The following is a 20,095-nucleotide window of genomic DNA, read 5'->3' on the forward strand; positions in this document are numbered from 1 at the left end:
GAGAAAGTAGCTCTTCTGGTTTTGCATCTTTACGTTCTCCTGCATATCGTTTGTTAAACTTGGAGCCATTTTCCTCCTAGAGCAGACCGATTTGGACCAGAACCAGATTTTGGGTTCTAGTGACTGTCCTCCATCTTCTGCCGCTGCAGGACGCCGTCAACCACAGGAAGGTGGCCTTCATGCCCCCAGTGGAGGACATTGGCCCTGACCCGCTCTTTGTCCAGTTTGTGTTTTCCGTCAGTGACCCGCACGGCGGTACCGTCTCTGGCCTAGTCTTCAATATCACCGTGACCCCTGTGGACAACCTTCCCCCTGAGGTCAGAGGTCGCCCTGGCTGCTCTGAGTGGGTGGAGGTCTTGTTTCTGCAGATGTTCTGGTTCACCTGTCGTCTCTCAGGCCTTCACCAACCTGCTGCGAGTGGAGGAGGGCGGCGCGGCCTTTGTCACGGAGGAGCACCTGCTGGTCCAGGACCGGGACAGTCCTGAAGAGGAGTTGAGGGTGGAGGTGCAGAAGACGGCACGCCACGGCTGGTTGGAGCTGCGGGGTGGAGTTCTGCTGCAGGGAGGCAGGTTCAGGCTCCCTGACCTGAGAGGACTGCAGCTCAGGTGAGACTCGCCTTCATCCAGGTCTCTGGTTCTTCCGGGTTTATCACCAGGCCTCCAGCTCAGCAGAGCTTTGACTCAAGTTCATTTATCAGTGCTTGAAAATGTCAGTTTGGTTCTGACCCAGAGTGGTGGGAAGTCAGGCAGCAGAACCTCCAGGATTTGGTGGTTTTTCCATAGATAAAGTCTTGAGGATGTTGTCTTCTCTAGAGTAGGAGGTCTTTGTGTTCTGCTGGCGGTGAGGATGATGCTCCCAGCGGTTGTAGGAGTTTGTCCTGCAGTCGGGACGTCACTGACTCAAAACCCACCCCACCAACCACTGCACCAAAACTCTTCACCCAGCTTGCTTGGTGGTGGTGAGCAGAGGGCCCGGTGCAAAGTCCAGTCCTGTACGTTCAGCCCAGCAGGAGGTCTCATCAAGGTTTCACATTAGCACCAAGCGTTCCTGTCCAGAAAGTTCTCTTGAAGGAGATGTTTCCCTCTGACTCCTGCAGCTGTGGCTCCTGTTCTGCGTTTCCTAAGCTGCTCTCTGCCTACATCTCAGGTACGTCCACGACGACTCAGAGACCAGAGAAGACCAGGTGGGTCTGAAGGTGACGGACGGGCAGAACTCCATGGACATCGTGCTACAAGTCCAGGTGAGTCTGTAAGTAGCGACATCATCCAATAGCACCGATAGACGGGTCAGGCTGGACGAGTTCTGGAAGGTTCTGGATGATCTTCCATCCCCTCCACCTGATGTTCACAAAGCGAAACCTGGGTCCTACCGGGTTACAGAGCGGGTCCAGGGTTCTACTGGATCACCCCAGTGTTTACCTGCCTTTTCTTTAGGTGCGACCGATGAACGACGAGCCCCCCCGGCTGGCTGGGGGCCTGCGGACATCCCTGAGCTGCGAGGAGGGGGGGCGGGTCCAGGTGACGGCGGACTTCCTGTCGGCCACGGACCGGGACGGCGACGACTCCAGGCTGGCCTACATGCTGGCCCGGAGTCCTGGGCGGGGGGAGCTGCAGAGAGCCGGCGTAAAGACGGACAAGTTCTCCCAGCAGGACCTGCTGCAGGGACACGTCCACTACGTCCACTCAGGTGAGTCCGTGCTGCGTTCAGGGCCCGCGGGTCTTTAGACCTGGCTGAGAACACCGCTCTGTGTTCAGGTGCAGAGATCGGACCCGGGCCGGTGTTTGACACGGTCACCCTCATCATCTCTGACGGGGAGGCCGGCGTGATGGATGACTGTTGCCATGGAGACGCCCCGCCCCCACCTGTCCCTCTGCACGGCACGCTTCCTGTTTATGACCTGAACATCACGGTTCTTCCTGTGAACAACAAGGTTCCTGAAGTCACTCTGGGTAAGACCATTAGGAACCACAGGGTGGGTCCGGTTCTGGTGAGCCAGAGAACTCGGACCGACTTGGATCGGCCCAGAGCGTTCTGATAAACACCCGAGTCCAGATTCCCTGAGAGGTTCTGGAGAGTTCTGACCAGCTCTGCATCGTAACCTCAGTTCTGTTTTCCAAGGTCGCTGCAGAGACGTTTGAATTCATCCGACCAGCAGAGAAACAAAAACAGATTGTTTGATCGCATTTCTGCCTTTCCCAAGGCAGTCAGCAAGAGCGAAGGGAGCGAAGGGGCGTGGCCAACGATCAATCAGGACACGCTGTGCACTCGGCCCGAGTCGAGTCGTTTTGGTTTAATAAATGAAAAACGAAAAAATGAACTGCCTGGAACCCTTCAGAGGAAACGCAGAGACGGCAACGGCCCCTGAACCGCGCCGGGTCTCAGCCCGGTTAATAAGGACCAGTCAGAGCCCGGGTCAGGGAACACCTGTCTCTGTGTCTTGTGTCTCCAGGTGAGTCCTTGCTGCTGGTGGATGAAGGCTCCAGGGCCTGTCTGTGTGGGGGGGTTCTCGGGGCCTCAGACCCAGACAGCATCCCCCAGGATCTGACCTTTCACCTGGAGGCTCCGCCCCTTCACGGCTTCCTGGAGAACGTGCTGCCGATGCCGGGCTCAGAGAAGAGCGGCGCAGGGATACCCATTGGTCCGTATGCCTGGTACTGGTTCCTGACCCGACCCAGACTCCAGTTCTGGATCCTGACCTGACTGTCTTCTCCCAGAATCCTTCAGCCTGACCCACCTGACTTTGGGCTTCATCAGGTACGTCCAATCAGAGCACAGAGGGGTGGAGCCAACGGCAGACCAGATGTCCATCAGAGTGAGTGACGGCACATTTAGCTCCGCCCCCGTCCCTCTCTACGTCATCATCAACCCGACCAATGACGAGCCGCCTTCCCTGCTGCTCGCCAACTTTACCGTGCGTCTGATCAAAGCTGTAACCATGGTAACATGAAACAGGTGAGTGACTCCTCCACTTCCTCCGGCAGGTGAAGGAAGGCGGGGCTAAGGAGCTGACTCCGCCCACTCTGGACGCCTGTGACCTGGACGTCCCGGCCGACCTCCTCACCTTCCAGGTGGAGCGCCCCCCGAGTCACGGCCGGCTGGTCCGCAATACGCAGGGTTGGGCGGGCGCCCGGGTCACGACCTTCACCCTTCAGGAGCTGCGTCAAGGTGAGGAGGCCGATGGACTGGGTCCCAGTTCCTTGGGTCGGGTTCTACAAACAGAACCGCTGTTTTGGGTCTGTATCCTCGCTGTAGGCATGACGGTGCTGTACGTGCACGACGACTCGGATACCCTGGAGGACAGCGTCCTGCTGCAACTGAGCGACGGCGTCCACTCGGTGGGGGGTGCTGCCCGGGTCACGGTGCTGCCGGTCAACGACAACACGCCACACCTGGTCAGGTACACAGAGGGGACCTGGAGAATGTAGCTTCATTTCTGATTAATGCTTAAAAAAGTAAAAGACTTTTCTGGTTACTAGATTACAAGTTACTGTATTAGTTGCATTCAGCAAATGAGCCTCAGCAGGGCGGGGTTAGAGGTTAGAGGTTAGAGGTTAGAGGTTAGAGGTTAGAGGTTAGAGGACTTATTATTACTGCTACTGTTACTACTATTAATACTGGTACTGCTATGTATATCAAGTTATCATTGCACACACACACACACATACTTTAAAGCTTAAATGTATCTAAGCTGTAAATCTGTCTCTGAGGTCAGAGGTCAGAGTTAGTTTCATGATCCTTATTAATAACAAAGATGAGAGCCGAACCAGAAGCTGTTGTACTTCTGGAAGGACGTTACCATGGAAACACTTTTTTGTATCATCTGGTACTCAGCAGCAGGAAGACGTGAACATCAGAGACAAAAAGGGGAGGGGACATGGAGGGGACACGGAGGGGACATGGAGAGGACACGGAGGGGACATGGAGGCGACACGGAGGGGACACGGAGGGGACACGGAGGGGACATGGAGGGGACACGGAGGGGACATGGAGGGGACATGGAGAGGACATGGAGAGGACATGGAGAGGACATGGAGGGGACACGGAGGGGACACGGAGGGGACATGGATCTGATTCCTGAGGGTCTCACCAGATGTCTGACTGCTGGACTTTTGGAAAAGGTCTCCCAGCCAGGTCGGGCCCTACTGACCTGATCACCTGTGGAGAGGAACGTTACCTGGCCTTTGTTTACTACAGGTCTAGATGAAGCCTTTAGGGGGCAGTAAGGAGGGGGCAGTAAGGAGGGGGCAGTAAGGAGGGGGCAGTAAGGAGGGGGCAGTAAGGAGGGGGCAGTAAGGCGCGGAGCCGTGGCCTCCAGTCAGGCAGAAGAACACGGCGACTTGGCAGCTGCTGCTTCCTGGTTTCCTGCAGGATGAGCTGCAGCTTCTCCTGCGTGGATTTTATTTCCGAGTGAAGAAGCAAACAGATGGTTCCTGATGTCAGAACCCCTGAAGCCCTCAGCATCAGCAGCACCTCTGCTTCCTACCAACAGCACTGGATCCAGAACCAGGTCCAACATTGCGTCCAGTACCTGGTCCAGAAGTACCAAAACGCTCAGATGTCTGAAGTCTTTAGCCACATAGAAATCCTGAAAATGTGTCAGAAACCTTCAAAGATCAGGAAAGGACGCATAGAAACATAAAAAACCTTTTGAACCAGTTCAGCTCGGTCCAAATAACAGACTTGGTTGTGTGGCAGGTTAACGTCCTCAATAGCTGCAGCACGTCCACCAGGCTCTGCTGCAGCACGTCCACCAGGCTCTGCTGCAGCACGTCCACCAGGCTCTGCTGCAGCACGTCCACCAGGCTCTGCTGCAGCAGCCAGGAGAGTTTCTGTTAGCTCTTATCAGCTTCCATCTTTCCCGTCGTAAACAACCTGCTGGGCGATGGCTGAGTGTTCGGGACACTCCCAGCGGTTTGATGAACGGCGCCACATGCTGGGAGGGACGTAAACGTTACCCTAACCCTAACAGCAGGTCAGCTCCATCAGGCTCCTCAGACTGAACTCTGACCTTACGGCCCGTCGCCATCGACCGGCTCCACTCCAAACCTTTTGAACCCAACTGCAGCCACAGTGGTTTCAGTCCAGGTATTCAGACACGGAGCTAAACTGGACCGCTCAAATGAGCCGAACGAGTTCTGGTTCTGGTTCTGCTGGGTAGAACGGTTGACAGGTTGGTTGTGTCTGTAGCTGGTTCCGGATGAGGTGATGTTGCAGGTCCAGGCTGTCTAGACCAAACCGGTTCCTGTTGTTGCAGGAACGCCGGACTGGACCTGGACTCTGGGGAGCGCAGAGTGATCTCCGGAGCGGTTCTGGAAGCCGCCGATCTGGACACACCTGCTGGCCAGGTGTTCTACTTCATTACCGCCGCACCACGATTTGGAAAACTGCTGCTGAAGGTGATGAGTGTCTCTGTTGTCCAACAGCTGGAGTTTCAGTCTGACTCCGGTCGGTTTCCAGGTTCTGTCCGCTTCGTCTGACCCAAACGGACCCGTGCTGAGCAGCGCTGCGTTGATGAGTCAAACTCAGATCTGGACGCCGTCCCGCCGCTCAGCTTCTGCCTCTGTTTCTGCAGACAGAGTCCAGCTGGGCGGACCTTGAAGCGGGTCAGAACTTCACTCAGGAACAGGTGGAGATGAACCGGGTGTGGTACCATCACAGAACCAGCGGCGTCGGGTTCAGAGGTCACGACAGCTTCCGTTTCATCTTGAGCGACGAGGACAATGAGTCTCCAACTCAGAGCTTCCTGATCTCCATTCGCACGGTGGACCCAGGTCAGAACCAGAACCAGAACCGACTCAGTTGATTCACAACACGTCTTTAAAACAAACAGATCCAGTTTATGTGCAGAGACCCGGTTCTGCAGCCCCCCGGGTCAGTCGGTTCCTGCATTATTTAGTGGCTCCTTCCTGTCATTTTTACCAGTCGGGTGAACACGGTTCCGCCGGGCCCGGCCCTTCTGGCGCCGGGCCCGGCGGTCCTGGAGGAGCCGAGGTGAGAAACGGCGGGCCTCGTCAGCCGCTGAATAATTAACGGGGAGGAGGCGCAGCAGCTGTGGACCCGTTTCCTCTGGGTGCTGATCCGAAACACAAACACGGGTCGCTCCCAGAACCTGGCTGCCGGCACGCTGCTGAGCAAGGCAGGAGCATCAGAGGCGCTCAGATCTGGGTCAGAACTTTTTAGACTGATTAATGGCTCAGGAAGTTGGGTCCGGTTCTGGGCTTGAATTTGGTTCTGATCCACTTTTCCAACAAGGTGTTGTATGAAAATGTTTTACTTTGTCATTTGAGTTTTAGTTTTCCTGGTTGTTTCGACCCGGTAGAGACGTTTTGGTGTTTATCAGAACCTTTTTCTTCCTGACTTTGCTTCTTGTTGTGTTCAGTGTTTGCAAGGTTGCTAAAGTAGTTCTGGTTCCGGTCGGTTTCCGTAGAAACATTAGTTTCTTCCTCTGACCGCCTCCAGGTGAGATCGTGCTGCAGACCCGGCCCGTCCGCCTGCGGGAGGGGCAGCGGCTCGTCCTGAACACCGACGTCCTGCTGGCGCTGGACTCGGCGGGCCGACCCGAGGACTTGGTGTTCGCCGTGTCCGGCCACGGTCCGGCGCCCGCCCGACCGCCCACCCAGCTGGACGTGGCGGCGCACCGAGTGTGCTACACCCACAGCAACGACCACGACTCGGACGCCGACTCGTTCAGGTGAGGCCAGGCACCTGGAGCGGGTTCTGGTTCTGATCAACACCTGAGCTGATCCAGAACCCATCCGAACCGCTCCGTCTCCACCTTTCTGTCCCCTGAAAACGGCAGCAGCGCATTTGGCCGAGGACGGACCGAGCCTGGAGGCGGCCGCCTGCTTCTGATGCCAACTTGGCAGCAGCGGGTGGGGGAGGGGCAGGTCTGGTTTGTCGCCCAGACCCGCGCCACCACTGCTTGGCTGCAGACCGAGCAGCCGGCCGGCCCAGTTCCCGTCACAATCCTGGCTGCGACCGCTCGGATCAGATCCGGGCCAGAACTTTTCGCTTTCTGCCCGATCCACAGAACCGGGCCAGCGCTTCACACTTCTGACCCGATCCGCAGGGGACGGACCACACGCCGGGCTTCCGGTCCCACTCTTGATCAGCTTCTGTGCCAAGACAGTTTCTAGGTTCATGCTTCCAGCAGATGCCCAAAGCGTGGCCCTGGGGCCTTTGGTGGCCCCTGCAGCAATAGAAGGTCGGCCCTCCAGTTTTAGCTACAAACCAGAACATTTTCTCGTTCAGACAGAAATTCACCAAACATTTTTCCTTCACTGGAATTTGATGGGAATTCTTGGAGCGACTTGGACAAAGACACGCAGCGACCGGGTCGGTTCAACGAGTCCTGGACCTGCAGTGGGCCCAGTCCAGGCTGTTCTGGAATACCGACTCCGGTCGTTAGCTGGTTCTGGGCTCAGCAGATTGTTTCGGGTCGCCTGACCATCAACACCCCGGGGTTCAAGTGACAGCAGATGATGAATGAGTGACCAAACAGACGTCCTGGGCAAACATGGCCGCCAGATGCTGCTGTGCAACGTGTGTGTGGATGTGTCTGTGTGTGTGGATGTGTCTGTGTGTGTGTGTGTAGATGTGTGTGGATGTGTTTGTGTGTCTGTGTGTGTGTGTTTGTGTGTCTGTGTGTGTGTGTGGATGTGTCTGTGTGTGTGTGGATGTGTTTGTGTGTCTGTGTGTGTGTGTGCTGCAGCGTTGTGTGTCTGTGTGTGTGTGTGTAGATGTGTGTGTGTGCTGCAGCGTAGCTTCAGATTGGCACGGGGCTGTAAGGGCAAACACACACCAGCCTGTCCAGCTATTTATACTTGGCTGTTCCTCTGACCCAGTCCTCATCATCCTTGTCTTACTGGGAGTTCACTCAGAACCAGAACCACAGACGTTGGGTCACAGCAGAGCTCAGCAGGGAGCCTTCTCCTAACGAGTCCTGACTAGAGAATCAAACCTGCAGCCATCCATCAGCGAGGTTCATCCACCCAGCAGAGGGCGCTGCACATTACTGATGTATTTTCTCTCTGCAGCTTCGTCGTTACCAACGGCGCCTCGTCCCGCGCCGGCACGCTCCTCTTCACCATCGAACGCAGCGACCGCATCCCTCCAACCCTCGGCGTCAACGCCGGCCTTCGTCTGCAGGACGGCTCCGTCGCCGCCGTGACCCCCGACCTTCTGCGGCTCACCGACCCGGATACCGCAGCGTCCAACCTGACCTTCATCGTCACGCTGCTGCCCAGGTACGGAAAGCTTCTGCTGAGGGGAGCGCCGCTGCCTTCGCCACCCAGGTTCCTGCAGACCGACATCGACCAGCTGGACCTGGCTTACCGGCACGTGCCGGGCAGCCCGGCGCGGCCGGACCGGTTCTGCTTTCTGCCAAGCGATGGAACCAACAAAGGCTATCTGGAGTTTGGCCAGCTGAAGGAGGAGCCTGCAGTGTTCAGCATCCAGGTGAGCAGCAACAGGTCGACCTGTAACAGTGCAGCCGGGTCCGGCCCCGTCCAGCTCCTCCCCACAGGGCCCCATCAGCCGGATCGGACCTCACGGTTCCGACTGGCGGGTGAAGCAAGGCAGAACCGGACTGAAACTTGTCTGTGTGGATCTGCGACCTGCAGGTCCAGCAGAAACAATCTAGAACCTCAGATGTAGAAATGTCTTCAAATGCAGATCCGATTCTAAGGAGCTCAGCTGCCGGGTCAGAACCTCCAGATGCTGAGCAGAAATTTTCCATCCTGAGTTTTTGAAAAGTTTATTCTGCTTCTGCTGATTCAGAGAGCAGCGGCTGAGTCTGCAGCAAGTGCTGATGGTGACACCTGGTGGTCATAAAGTGGAGCTGCACTGTGAGGGTTAGAGTTACTTTATTATCAAAAGAACATTTAACACTGGAACTGATTAAATAAACCAAACTACCAACTAAAATAAAATAAAATGGATTCTCAGTCTCCATTAACAACAAATCTACTTCTTTCTGTCGGCTAATGTGTGATCTCTCAGGTTTAGGAAATGGGCCGACAGTGTAGTGTGAACTGGACATTACACTGAGGAAATGAGCAAGGGAGGGTCAGTGGAGAGCAGCGGAGTTGAACCTTTTTTCATTCAGTGTCATCAACAGAAAGAGAAAAAGAGACGATAATTAAAATGATGGATAGTTTTAATTTATTGTACCATTAATTGATTTATTGTTTATGGCCACAGGCCAACGACCAGAACCCTGACAGAACATTTTGCTTTATCTCAATATGTGGTCAAATAAAATCAATTTAAAGTTTGGATGTTTTGAACAGATTCTGTTTTTGAATTCTGGAGTTTTGTTGAAAAACGGATCCAGAAATCAGAAGAACTCAAGCTGACCTCTGCACTGGAGGCATGGAGTCCAGTTGGTGCTGGTCCCGGTCTCTTGGGTTCCTGGGTGACCCATGTCTCTTCTGGACCAGGTCGAACAGGTGGACCGGGTCGCTCCCAGTCTGGACCACCTGGAGAGTCCCAGTACCGTGACAAACCTCGGCGCCGGCCGCTACGGCATCTTCATCACCAGCCGACACCTGCGGGGCTCGGACCCGGACAGCCCAGCAGAACTCCTGGAGTTCTCCATCATCACGCCGCCTCAGTTCGGATCCTTGGAGAACGCAGCCACAGGTAGAACCGGAGGCCGGTTCTGATCCGCAGAACCGCCTGCCTTTAACTCAGTCTGCACCAGAACAATGGGCCCCCCCCATATCGGGCCCCAGCTTATCCCCTCCTCGTCCTGCAGGCTCCACCATCAGCCGACGTTTCACCCAGCGCGATCTGGACCGGCGCTCCGTCCTCTACGTCGTCCCGGTTGACGTGGACGTGACGGCCGACGGGTTCTGGTTCCGACTCGTGGACCCGGCGGGAAACGCAGCTCCACCTCACAGGTAGGCGTCCGCTCGGGTCATGTGACTCAGTATCTGTCGGTTTGTGTCCCAGACTCCGGTTCTGGTTCCGGTCCCGCAGGCTGGAGCTGTTCTGGTCCCGGGTCCAGCTGTCAGCCAGCTGCTACAGAACCTGCGAGACTTCGGGAACTCTGCAGATCCAGATCCAACGTGGCGGGCGGAGCGCCGACCCGGCTTACGTTTCCATCCAGGTGAGTCCGGGTCGGACCGAATCGGATCAAACTAATCAAAGCAGAACCAGTCTGAGCCGATCAAAGGTTTCCCAGGTTCTACAGGGTCAGTTCCACGGTCCAGTTCCACGTTTTCCCAACGTGTTGGACTGAACCCGGTTCTGACTGGACCTTGAAACTCAGAGGCTCCAGTGGTCCAGCGATCCGCAGCAGGTTCTGATGAAACTGAATCGGATCAAAACTAATTTGAATGACGAACTGAGCGGAGCTTCGCTTTCTGCGCAGGTGGAGGGCGGATCGGCCAAAGCCGGCCGGGATTTCACCCACAGCTCGGCCGCTCTGATCCAGTTCGACACAGGTCGGATCCAAAGCCGGTTCTCCGTCTGATGGGGTCCGCCGCCGGTCTGATGCCTTACATCCTGTTGGCTCCAGGTGTGAACGTGAAAACCTGGAGCGTCTTCCCATTGGATGACGGCCTGGAGGAGAACCACGAGGCCTTCAGCGTCGCTCTGAGGAATCCTCAGAACGCCGTCCTGGGTCAGAGAAACGCCGCCGCCGTGGAGATCATCGACCCCCGCGCAGGCGAGAGCAGACGCCGTTTCTGTTTTGAATTGTTGAGCAGCAGGGGGCCCGTCGGCCCCCCACGTTGGGCCCCCCCTCGTCAGCCTGCAGGGGGAGCCGTCTTCAGTTAGCTACCTGATGAAACAAGTTGTACACTTTCAGGTGAAAGATTCATCTCCTCTCTGTCTGCCAGGACGCTGCGACCCAGAAGACCTAAAGGTACGGGCTCCTCCTCTTCCTCCTCATCCTCAACCTGAGGAAGAGGAGGATGAAGATCCAGTGACTGATATCGAGGCAGAACTTCTTTGGGAGAAACAGCCCCACCCTCCCAGAGGAGACGTCCCGGACCGCCGGCCCTCCCTGGACGAGGCGGAGCCACAGGACCAGGCGCTACTTGGAGACACCCACAGCTCAGAGGGTCACCTGCAGGGAGCACGCAGTGGGAGCACTGGGAGCACTGGGAGCACTGGGAGCTCTGGGTTACAGAAGGTGGGTGTTGCCTCAAACGTCTGAACTCATCAGGAAGTCCAGATGTCCTTCAGTAGGACCAGGATCTGCTGACTCCACAGTCAGGTGCTTTCAGAGACGTCTGGTCCGAAGGGGGAAAGCTGGTTCTGATCCAGATGGCTGCTTCAGAAAATGCCGGTTCCGTCCTCCGGTTCCGTTCACCTACAGGTTCCTCCAAAGAGAATCTCACACACGGAATCTAGATTTTCAGCATTACTGGTTCAAATGTGCAGACTGTTACTTTGGGTCATGTTCTGGTTCTGGTTCGGTTCTGGATTGGGTCACAGTAATACACAAATTAAACCTACTGAGACTAAAATGAAAACTACTAGAGGTGATCAGAGCTACGATAAACCAGGATTTTATTGATTTTAATCCAATTTTAACATTAGAATCAACCCTTAGATTTAAAATAAAACAATAAATCTTTGAAATCAAAACATTCTGAAGTGGATTATATGCTGTAATCTTTTCCCAGAGCTGTTCAGGGGGTACAGAAGGAAAATTTGGGAAACATTTAGAGGCAGAAATCCAAATTTGTAAGTAACAAAATAAATGCGTATCAGGAAAACTGTATCTGGAAGATAAATTACTTCCTGTCAGCCTACTGCCATATAAAGGACACTAAAAACTACAACAACAAAAAAACACCAATCAACTTATCCAAGGAATCAAAAAAGATTTTTGGCATAAAAGAGGAATAGACTGAAATAGAAAAATAAATTTGTAGCCTGAAAAGGAGCTGAAATTATTTAAGATACTCAAGACAGAGGACAGAAGTTTAGATACATTTAGCAACAGATCATCTGCATAAAAGGACGATTTATAATCCCTCTAAATGAGGGGAAGCACACAATGTGGTAGACAAAGACTCAACTGCAGTAATGAAGAGCAGCGGTGACAACGGGAGGCTTGAGGGGAAATAATCTGAGTAGATCTCATTAGTATGAACTCTGGCTTTGGGAGATGCATAAAGGAGACGAATCCAAGAAACAAACGTATCACAAAATCCAAACTTCTTCCAAACCACAAACACGTTTCCCACTCCACCCTGTCAAAGGCTTTTTCAGCATCCAGGGAAATGAGCATTTCATGGTATCAGAGGAATGCTTTGAATAGATGACATTAAAAAGGTGGTAAAGAATAATTGATAAAGCCATTGTGCTCTTCAGATGTAACCACAGGGACGGCCTTCTCCAAAGGACAAGAAACCAACTTGGCTAGCACCTTTACATCTGCATTGATCAAGGACAAAGGTCTGTAAGAGCCACATAAAGTTGGATCCTGTCCTTTTTGTGAAAGTTAGCAGTGTGATCCAGAAAAATCGACAGACTGGCTCCGACTTTAATCCTCTGGCCCTCCCAGACAGTCACTGTAGTAATGAAGCTGCACATCATTACTGGAGGTCGTCCGCCTGGTTTGGGTTGGAGAGCGATGAGACCGGTCCACCAGTGGTTCCTTTCCCAGCCACAGCGGTAGGTGAGCAGGAGCCAGCTCCCTCCTCCACGCCGATCATCCTGATCTTGACCAAGTTCTCAAGCTTGTCTTCCAACATGGTGACTTTAGCCGTAAGCTGCTCCAGAGTAGCTTTCATATCGATAACGTCACCAGTGCAACTTGCTAGCTGCGTCTTCACAGCTTGTACCTCGGCTTTAATGGATGGCAACGCGTCTCCAAGAACCTCTTGAAGTTCCTTCTTAATAATGTCGGCGATGTCTCCTTTCAAAGAACACAGCGGTTCGAGCTTTAGGGTATCGGCGTCTGGGTTCATCTGAGTCTGAGCGGTGACGACACACGGCTCTAGTGCCAAAGGAGCCGAGGCCTGTGAGCATGACTTTATCTGAGTAGGAGACTTTCCCCTTCCTGACATTCTCACATGGTGCAAAAATATACACAGGACCAGAGTGCAGTAGATAACAAAGACTTGGTTTACTATGAAAACACAGTTGAATAAAAATTTTAAAGGAAATTGGCAGGAGCTACCACCACCACGTTCTACTGCAATGGCCGCTCAACAGCGTCTGGAAAGACATTTCTGCTGCTCGGCAGAGCGAAGGTCTCTCAGCGATCAGTCAAGATGCTCTCTTGAAGTAAAGTAAGTAAAGTTTATTTATAAAGATTTTCACAGACATCAAAGCGCTTTACAAAAGAAATCAACCTTAAAACCGTACAAAACATAAAACGATAAAATCCAGACATAAATGCCAGAGAAAATGTTTTTAGTTGCTTTTTAAAAGCCCACAGAGTCAGAAAACGGAGCTGTGAGGGCCCCCGACTGAAGGGCCCGGGGCCCGTTGGGTTTTAACCGTGTCCATGAAGCAACCAGGAGGTTCAGAGTCTGAGAACGAAGCAGAAAGTTTAGTTACAACAGCAGCCTGGCCTTGTTACGCTCCGTGTGTCGGCAGGGAGCCGCAGGAGAAACAGGAAGCACTGGGACTGGATTTGTCCAGCAGGTCAAAGGTCGTTGCACCAGTTCTTCTTTGCCTTGGTCTTCATCTTTGTCTTTGGGTTCTGACCCAGCTGATGACAGACGGGTTGGTCCCCACGAACAGGACAGTCTGTGACCCTGTGGCCCCGGCTCTTCAGCTGCAGAGATCTTTGTCCATCTGGATCTTGGCTATAAGCTGCCTGGAGGATCCAACCAAAGTTCCTCTTTTACTCCCACCTTTTATAGATTTATCCACCTCTCTACATCCGTTGCCTGCACAACCTTTTCTTTCTGCTCTCCTGTTGGTTCCTCTAACCCCGACCCCGACCCCCTGACCCCGACCCTGCACCTCCAACACATCAGTGATGGAAAATTATATTTTCCATTTCAAGTTCAATGTTACTGTGACGGGGTTCTCTTATGTTTTAGTCGGACATAATGACTAGTCCAAGTCGGAGATCATTTTTAGAGGATTTTTATTCGGATTTGGGTCAACAGTCTCACCTCCAGCGTGAGTCTAAGCACAGACTGACTGCCTGTGGCACAGAGCCCTGCTTTTAAAGCCACAGGCTCCGCCCACAGACACTCCAAACAATCAAGAACTAAACGATTACTTCCAACTCAAATAAACTCTTAAAGTATACAAAATAATAAGAATAAGAATAATAACAATAACAGAAATAAATAAATAAACTTGTAAACAAAAATACAATACACAATTTAATAGAAAACACCTGGTACTAATCAGATGACATCAGGCAGTCATCATGTGACTGCCTCCTAGCAAGCCACCATTTAGAAAAAAAAAAACCTACTTCATGACGGCTCCTCCGTCACAGTTACAATCACATTTATAACTTCTTTAGCTTCTCTGATTTATCATTCATTTATAATATTATAACCATAATTTATTAGTTACCGTTATTATAATCTTATTGAGTTATTACAGATGTTTTCTGAAAAGAAACAAGAATAATCCATGATTGTAATTATTTGACACCAAAGTTACGTTACTTGTTTTTCTTGTATTTCCAGAAGTATAAATGTAGTTTTGTACTTGGAGTATTCCTACAAGTAAACTAATATTAATAGAAGTATTTTATGTGGGGTTTTATTCAATTACTCAAAATGTTTAATTTCATTCTTAAAAACTTTTATGCTTTGAAATAAGGAATAGTCTGAACTATTTCTATAAATCTGCAGGCTGCAAACTTACATCCTGATTTTCCAGGAAGCCTCTCTTCCTGTTCCATGACTCTCTCTCTCTGACTGAATATGATTTTTTATTAGATAGAAAAAAGAAATAAAGCAAAGTCTGCAGGAGACAAAACCAACAGACCAGCAACCTGATTTTATTGGACTTCAGTCTGATGAGTGATTCATTTCAAAGAAAACTTTATTTATTGTTACTGTTGAACTAAAATCTCCAGCCAGTGAGACAATCTGGGCTTTTCTTGACCGTTTGGATCAGAAACTTGTTTTCATTTCCTGGTCCTCTGGTGACGCATCGCCAAGGAAAGACACAGGACTCACCTGCTGCAGGTTAACGCAGTGCATTGTGGGATTGATACCTGGCTGGAGGTCCAAGAGATTTGGTTTGGTTCTGATTCTGGTTCGGTTCTACAAACCAGCTGTTCTACCTTCCAGGCGCTGACCCCGTCCAGCGTGTGTCCTGAGGGCTGGACTGCCTACAGGGGGCGCTGCCACACAGTGAGCCGGTCCGTAGCCAGCTGGGCCAGCGCCCACAGAACCTGCTCTCTGCTGTAAGTACCGTCTGGTTCTGTTGGACCTCCTGCCCTCTGACCTCAACAGGTGAAACATGAACTCTGACTGAACCATCTGAGGTGACGAGGGTCAAAGTTCAGCTTGATTCTGATGTTGTTAAAAAGTTTATTGGTTATGAGATCAATTAAATGTTTTTACTGATCAATTGGGAGGAGAAACCAGTCAGAGACCTGACAGTTACCGCGGTAACCGTCACGCTCAGCTGACAGTTACCGCGGTAACCGTCACGCTCAGCCATCCTATAAACTGTTGGAGCTCCAGCAGGTCGGGTTCTGATCAGAAAGATTGACTCTGGACAGAATCAGAACTACGACAGAATAAAACTAAACTATTAAAACTAAACTTGTCATGTTTTTCTGTGTATTTATTTGGACTTTTCTGTCTGAGTCTCCATGTTGTCCTGTCTCCCTTTGATTGTTCCCAGGTGTGTCTCGTTCCCTGATTACCTCTCCTGTATTTAGTGTCACCTGCGTCTCTGTCGGGTCCTTGTCGTTTGCAGTTATCTGTTGTCTCTAGTGTCAGCTAACCGTCTGGTCTGGTTGTTATCCATTCGCGTGCTCCGTTGCTACCTGTCGTTAGCTCTATCCTCCGCTCAGCGGTGCTGCTGGGGTTTTGGATTGTGGCAGATCACCTGTGTGTCTGTAACTATTTCATCATTAAACTCCACCACTATTCATTTTACCTGGGTCATCACCCCCACCTCATGACGAAACCTTATTAAAACTAAACTTCAAATGGACCCTCCTCTCCAGAACCCCCGAATAGACCTTGCCAGGGAGGCTTCAGAGTGTGACCCCCCTATAATTGGAGCACACCCTCCGGTCCCCCTTTGTGAACAGGGGGACCACCACCCCAGTCTGCCAATCCAGGGGAACTGCCCCCGATGTCCATGCGATATTGCAGAGTCAGCACACCATCCCCACTGTAGACAGTGTTGGTGCTGCACTGCTTCCCCCTCCTGAACGCCGGATGGTGGACCAGAATCGCCTCGAAGCCGTACGGAAGTCTTTCTCCATGGCCTCTCCAAACTCCTTCCACACCCGAGTTTTTGCCTCAGCAACCACCCGGGTCGCTTCGCCCCCCGGTACCCATCAGCTGCTTCCGGAGTCCCACAGGCCAAAAAGGCCCGATAGGACTCCTTCTTCAGCCTGACGGCTTCCCTCACCGAAGGTGTCCACCAGCAGGTTCGAGGGTTGCCGCTGCAACAGGCACTGACAACCTTGCAGCCACAGCTCAGATGAGTCGCCTTGACAATGGAGGCAGGAACACGGTCCACTCAGACTCCATGTTCCCCACCTCCCCAGGGACGTGTTCAAAGTTCTGCTGGAGATGGGAGTTAAAGCTCCGTCTCACAGGGGATTCCGCCAGACGTTCCCAGCAGACCCTCACAACACGTTTGGGCTGCCAGGTCTGACCGGCATCCTCCCCCACCAGCGGAGCCAACTCACCACCAGGTAGTGGTCAGTGGACAGAACCTCTCTTCACCCGAGTGTCCAAGACATACGGCTACAGATCCGATGAAACGATGACAAAGTCGATCATCGAACTGCAGCCTAGGGTGTCCTGGTGCCAAGTGCACATATGGACACCCTTATGCTTGAACATGGTGTTCGTTATGGACAATCCATGACGAGCACAGAAGTCCAACAACAGAACACCACTCCAGTTCAGATCGGGGGGGCCGTTCCTCCCAACCACGCCCCTCCAGGCCTCACTGTCGTTGCCCACGTGAGCGTTGAAGTCCCCCAGCAGAACAAGGGAGTCCCCAGGTGGAGCACTCTCCAGTACCCCCTCCAGGGACTCCAAAAAGGGTGGGTAACCTGAACTGTTGTTCGGCCCGTAAGCACAAACGACAGTCAGGACCCGTCCCCCCACCCGTAGGCGGAGGGAGGCTACCCTCTCGTTCACCAGGGTAAACCCCAACGTATCAGCCGCGAAGCATCTGATGTTTCCTGTGTTTCAGCTTCAACAGCAGCCTGAGCAGCGTGCGCTCCAGGAAGGACGCTGCCTGGATGTGGAGGCTGGCGGGGAGAAAGTCCTTCTGGATCGGTGGGAACGTTTCCCTCACTCCACCTTCAATGAACCCCATTTCTGCTGCTGATGTTCTCTGTTGTCCTCAGGTCAATCTGGAGGTCACGACCTCTGGGTGTGGGATGAAGGTCATTCAGCCAAAATCCAGGGGGCGCAGGTGAGGCGGGATGAAGCTGGCTTCAGCTCAGACTGTGTGCTGGTTGAAAACCCCAGAAGATGGATTCCTACCAACTGCTCAGCTGAAGCCCAGCATTCGTTCATCTGTTCCTCAGAGATGCCGTCGTGAGACGTCGCGCTCACGACCTGCAGCGACCTGCAGCTGGAGGTCAAACAAAAACATCATCTGGTCCAGATCAGCCAACTTTCAGCCAGAGAAGAAATTAAATAAAAACATCATCAGATTCACTGAAGCCTCTGATTCCTTTAAATCGGGTCAAACTCCAGTCGCTGTCCTGCAGGTTTTAGATGAACCACAGGAACAAAACCCTGGAATGAAACGTTTTAATTCCCTCATCCTGGTGTGGGTCGGTTCTCCAGAACCTTCATGACCTGATTATTCTGTTCAGCTGCTGCAGCAGAGGCTCATCTAAACGCTGCAGCACAGCGAACCTTGAGGACTGCAGCTTGACAGCCAGTGGAACAGAAGATCAGAAACATGAGGCTCAGCAGCAGCAAGTCCATCCTCATAATGTAAGGATGTTTTTCTAACAACCTTATAAAGGACTAAATTTCTACCAAGAAAACTGAATTTTCTAGAAGAAACAAGAACATTTCTGAGTTCCAAGAGTCAAAAATTTGCAAGAAAAAAAGAAAAGTTTTGACTTTTGGAAATTTTGACTGAAACTCAGAAAAGTTCCAGGTTTTTATTTTATCTAAATATCAGGTTGTGGATCCAGGTGACGGCTGAGGCTCCACCTGAGTCCTGAATGTAGCATCTTTGTAAGAATAACAATATCCTATATTATCATTCAATATAATTTGATTTTGACCAATTAAGTAAATGGCTAGTTTTTTCCTCAGCAGATACGTACAACTCAAAAAGGAGCAGGTAGGCTAGAAGTTGCAGTTGCGAGTGTTTTTATATTTGAAATGTGAATAATATATATATACATATTTACAACACTGGGAACATCCAAATGGCCATTGACAAAACATGGAGGAGAAATTAAAACCCAACAACAAAGGAACTAAATCAATCAATTGTTCCCAAAGTTCTACAATTAAGAGTCCACACCTGTTAGTCCATTAATTAAGATATGGTGACCAGATTTGGGTTTCTGAAAAGGAGGACACTTTTTTTTTTTTTTTTTTTTTGGGGGTGTTATGAAATTCCCCCCCAAAAAAAAAATATATATATATATATATATACTGTGTCTCATTACTGACCTTATGCTGCTCAACAGTATGGAAAGCAAAGCTTCCTTCTGCTGCTCTGTCTGACTTTGTCACAACGAAATCTGTGACTTCAGCCGAAGAGCTTTCACCTCTGGCTGCTTTCACGTGCTTTGATGAATTCACTGCACTTGCAGGTCGTTGGCACCTTTATTTGCCACAGACACATTAGTGCCTGACTTACACGTCAAACACTCCGCCTCATAGGGATCACGACCTTGATGAAAGCACGGGAATCTTTTCTGTAATTCCTCCGTAAACACTTTCGTTTAGGCATTTTTGCCGTAGAATCGGCGAACACACATGTTCTATCGCCTGTCACACTTAAGGTTTAACTAGTCTAGCGGCCGGTGTACAAGTCAACTCAGCTATCTTTACTTTTCCCACACAAACTCACACACATAATGCAACGTGATTGGATTTGGGGAGAAGGGCGGGACTAATTTACCATACAAAGAAACCTGGAGTGGAGTAGTGGAACGGAGTGGCAATGTAATCACAATGCACTGTAAGATATGTAATGTGTTTTGAGGCAGTTGACCAAAATCCCGGACGATTTTTAAATTCCCCCCGGACATTTTTTTAGGTCTGAAAAGTAGGACATGTCCGGGAAAAAGAGGACGTCTGGTCATCCTGGAGGCTCTCAGCCAATGAAATCCCGCCGTGCTTGGTTCAAGTCCTGGGTGAACAAAAGTCAGATCCAAGTAGAAACAGAATCATTCGTTTGGTGCAAGATTTCTCCTACCAGTCTGGTAGGCAAGCAGAATCTTCAATCCCCAAGAAGTGAATTCTTTCCTGGGCTCTATGCCTGGTCTTCTAGCTCGCCATCAACCTGGCCAGTTCCGCCATTTTTATCTCACACTACCAGGTTTTTTCCTCTCCTTTCTGACTCTCACCAGTTGGCTCCTGCAGCTCTGCTGCTTCCAACATGTTCTAACCTTCATACTTCCCGCTCCAGCTAATATACCTAGCAGGTAACACTGCGGTGGTACACGTGACCCCAATACTCAATCGCAAATTAATTAATAGTCTCGCGAGACTATTAATAGAATAATCATTCTATTAAAAGCATCGCGAGGTTTGAGATATAAAAGGTTAAAAGACTGGAAAATCGGAGAAAGAGGAAATAAAGGTTAAAATTTACACCCTCCCCCCTTAAATCCATGCAACGCCGGTGCATGTTAAATTACCTGGACACTAGAACACACAGGAGTATCTGAGACAGGTGCAGCAAATATTTCACTATAAACAGTAGCTAAGCTATGTAAAAGATTTTGCACCACAGAGCTTAATGGATTTCC

The 20,095-nt window shown here is 51.3% G+C and overlaps 1 protein-coding gene across 5 annotated transcripts in view; it reads left to right on the forward strand.

Moving 5' to 3' along the window:
- The window catches only part of frem1b (Fras1 related extracellular matrix 1b), a 37,720-nt gene extending 19,913 nt beyond the window's left edge, over nucleotides 1-17,807 (forward strand). For 4 of the 5 annotated variants that reach the window (XM_044129638.1, XM_044129641.1, XM_044129639.1 and 1 more), the window contains 22 exons: nucleotides 150-317; nucleotides 397-605; nucleotides 1,147-1,240; nucleotides 1,434-1,686; nucleotides 1,755-1,949; nucleotides 2,450-2,638; nucleotides 2,715-2,911; nucleotides 2,982-3,165; nucleotides 3,253-3,397; nucleotides 5,255-5,396; nucleotides 5,573-5,771; nucleotides 6,460-6,691; nucleotides 8,037-8,457; nucleotides 9,441-9,642; nucleotides 9,758-9,902; nucleotides 9,982-10,111; nucleotides 10,376-10,448; nucleotides 10,523-10,672; nucleotides 10,845-11,140; nucleotides 15,234-15,349; nucleotides 17,335-17,420; nucleotides 17,492-17,807. In XM_044129638.1, the coding sequence (XP_043985573.1) occupies nucleotides 150-317; nucleotides 397-605; nucleotides 1,147-1,240; nucleotides 1,434-1,686; nucleotides 1,755-1,949; nucleotides 2,450-2,638; nucleotides 2,715-2,911; nucleotides 2,982-3,165; nucleotides 3,253-3,397; nucleotides 5,255-5,396; nucleotides 5,573-5,771; nucleotides 6,460-6,691; nucleotides 8,037-8,457; nucleotides 9,441-9,642; nucleotides 9,758-9,902; nucleotides 9,982-10,111; nucleotides 10,376-10,448; nucleotides 10,523-10,672; nucleotides 10,845-11,140; nucleotides 15,234-15,349; nucleotides 17,335-17,420; nucleotides 17,492-17,688 (4,023 nt within the window). In that variant the 3' untranslated portion in view covers nucleotides 17,689-17,807. The remainder of the gene's footprint in view (nucleotides 1-149; nucleotides 318-396; nucleotides 606-1,146; nucleotides 1,241-1,433; nucleotides 1,687-1,754; nucleotides 1,950-2,449; nucleotides 2,639-2,714; nucleotides 2,912-2,981; nucleotides 3,166-3,252; nucleotides 3,398-5,254; nucleotides 5,397-5,572; nucleotides 5,772-6,459; nucleotides 6,692-8,036; nucleotides 8,458-9,440; nucleotides 9,643-9,757; nucleotides 9,903-9,981; nucleotides 10,112-10,375; nucleotides 10,449-10,522; nucleotides 10,673-10,844; nucleotides 11,141-15,233; nucleotides 15,350-17,334; nucleotides 17,421-17,491) is intronic. The other variant, XM_044129642.1, reaches the window with a different exon arrangement.
- Nucleotides 17,808-20,095: the final 2,288 nt, after the last annotated feature.

Source organism: Gambusia affinis, linkage group LG10, assembly GCF_019740435.1.
Source record: "Gambusia affinis linkage group LG10, SWU_Gaff_1.0, whole genome shotgun sequence".
Taxonomy (NCBI): domain Eukaryota; kingdom Metazoa; phylum Chordata; class Actinopteri; order Cyprinodontiformes; family Poeciliidae; genus Gambusia; species Gambusia affinis.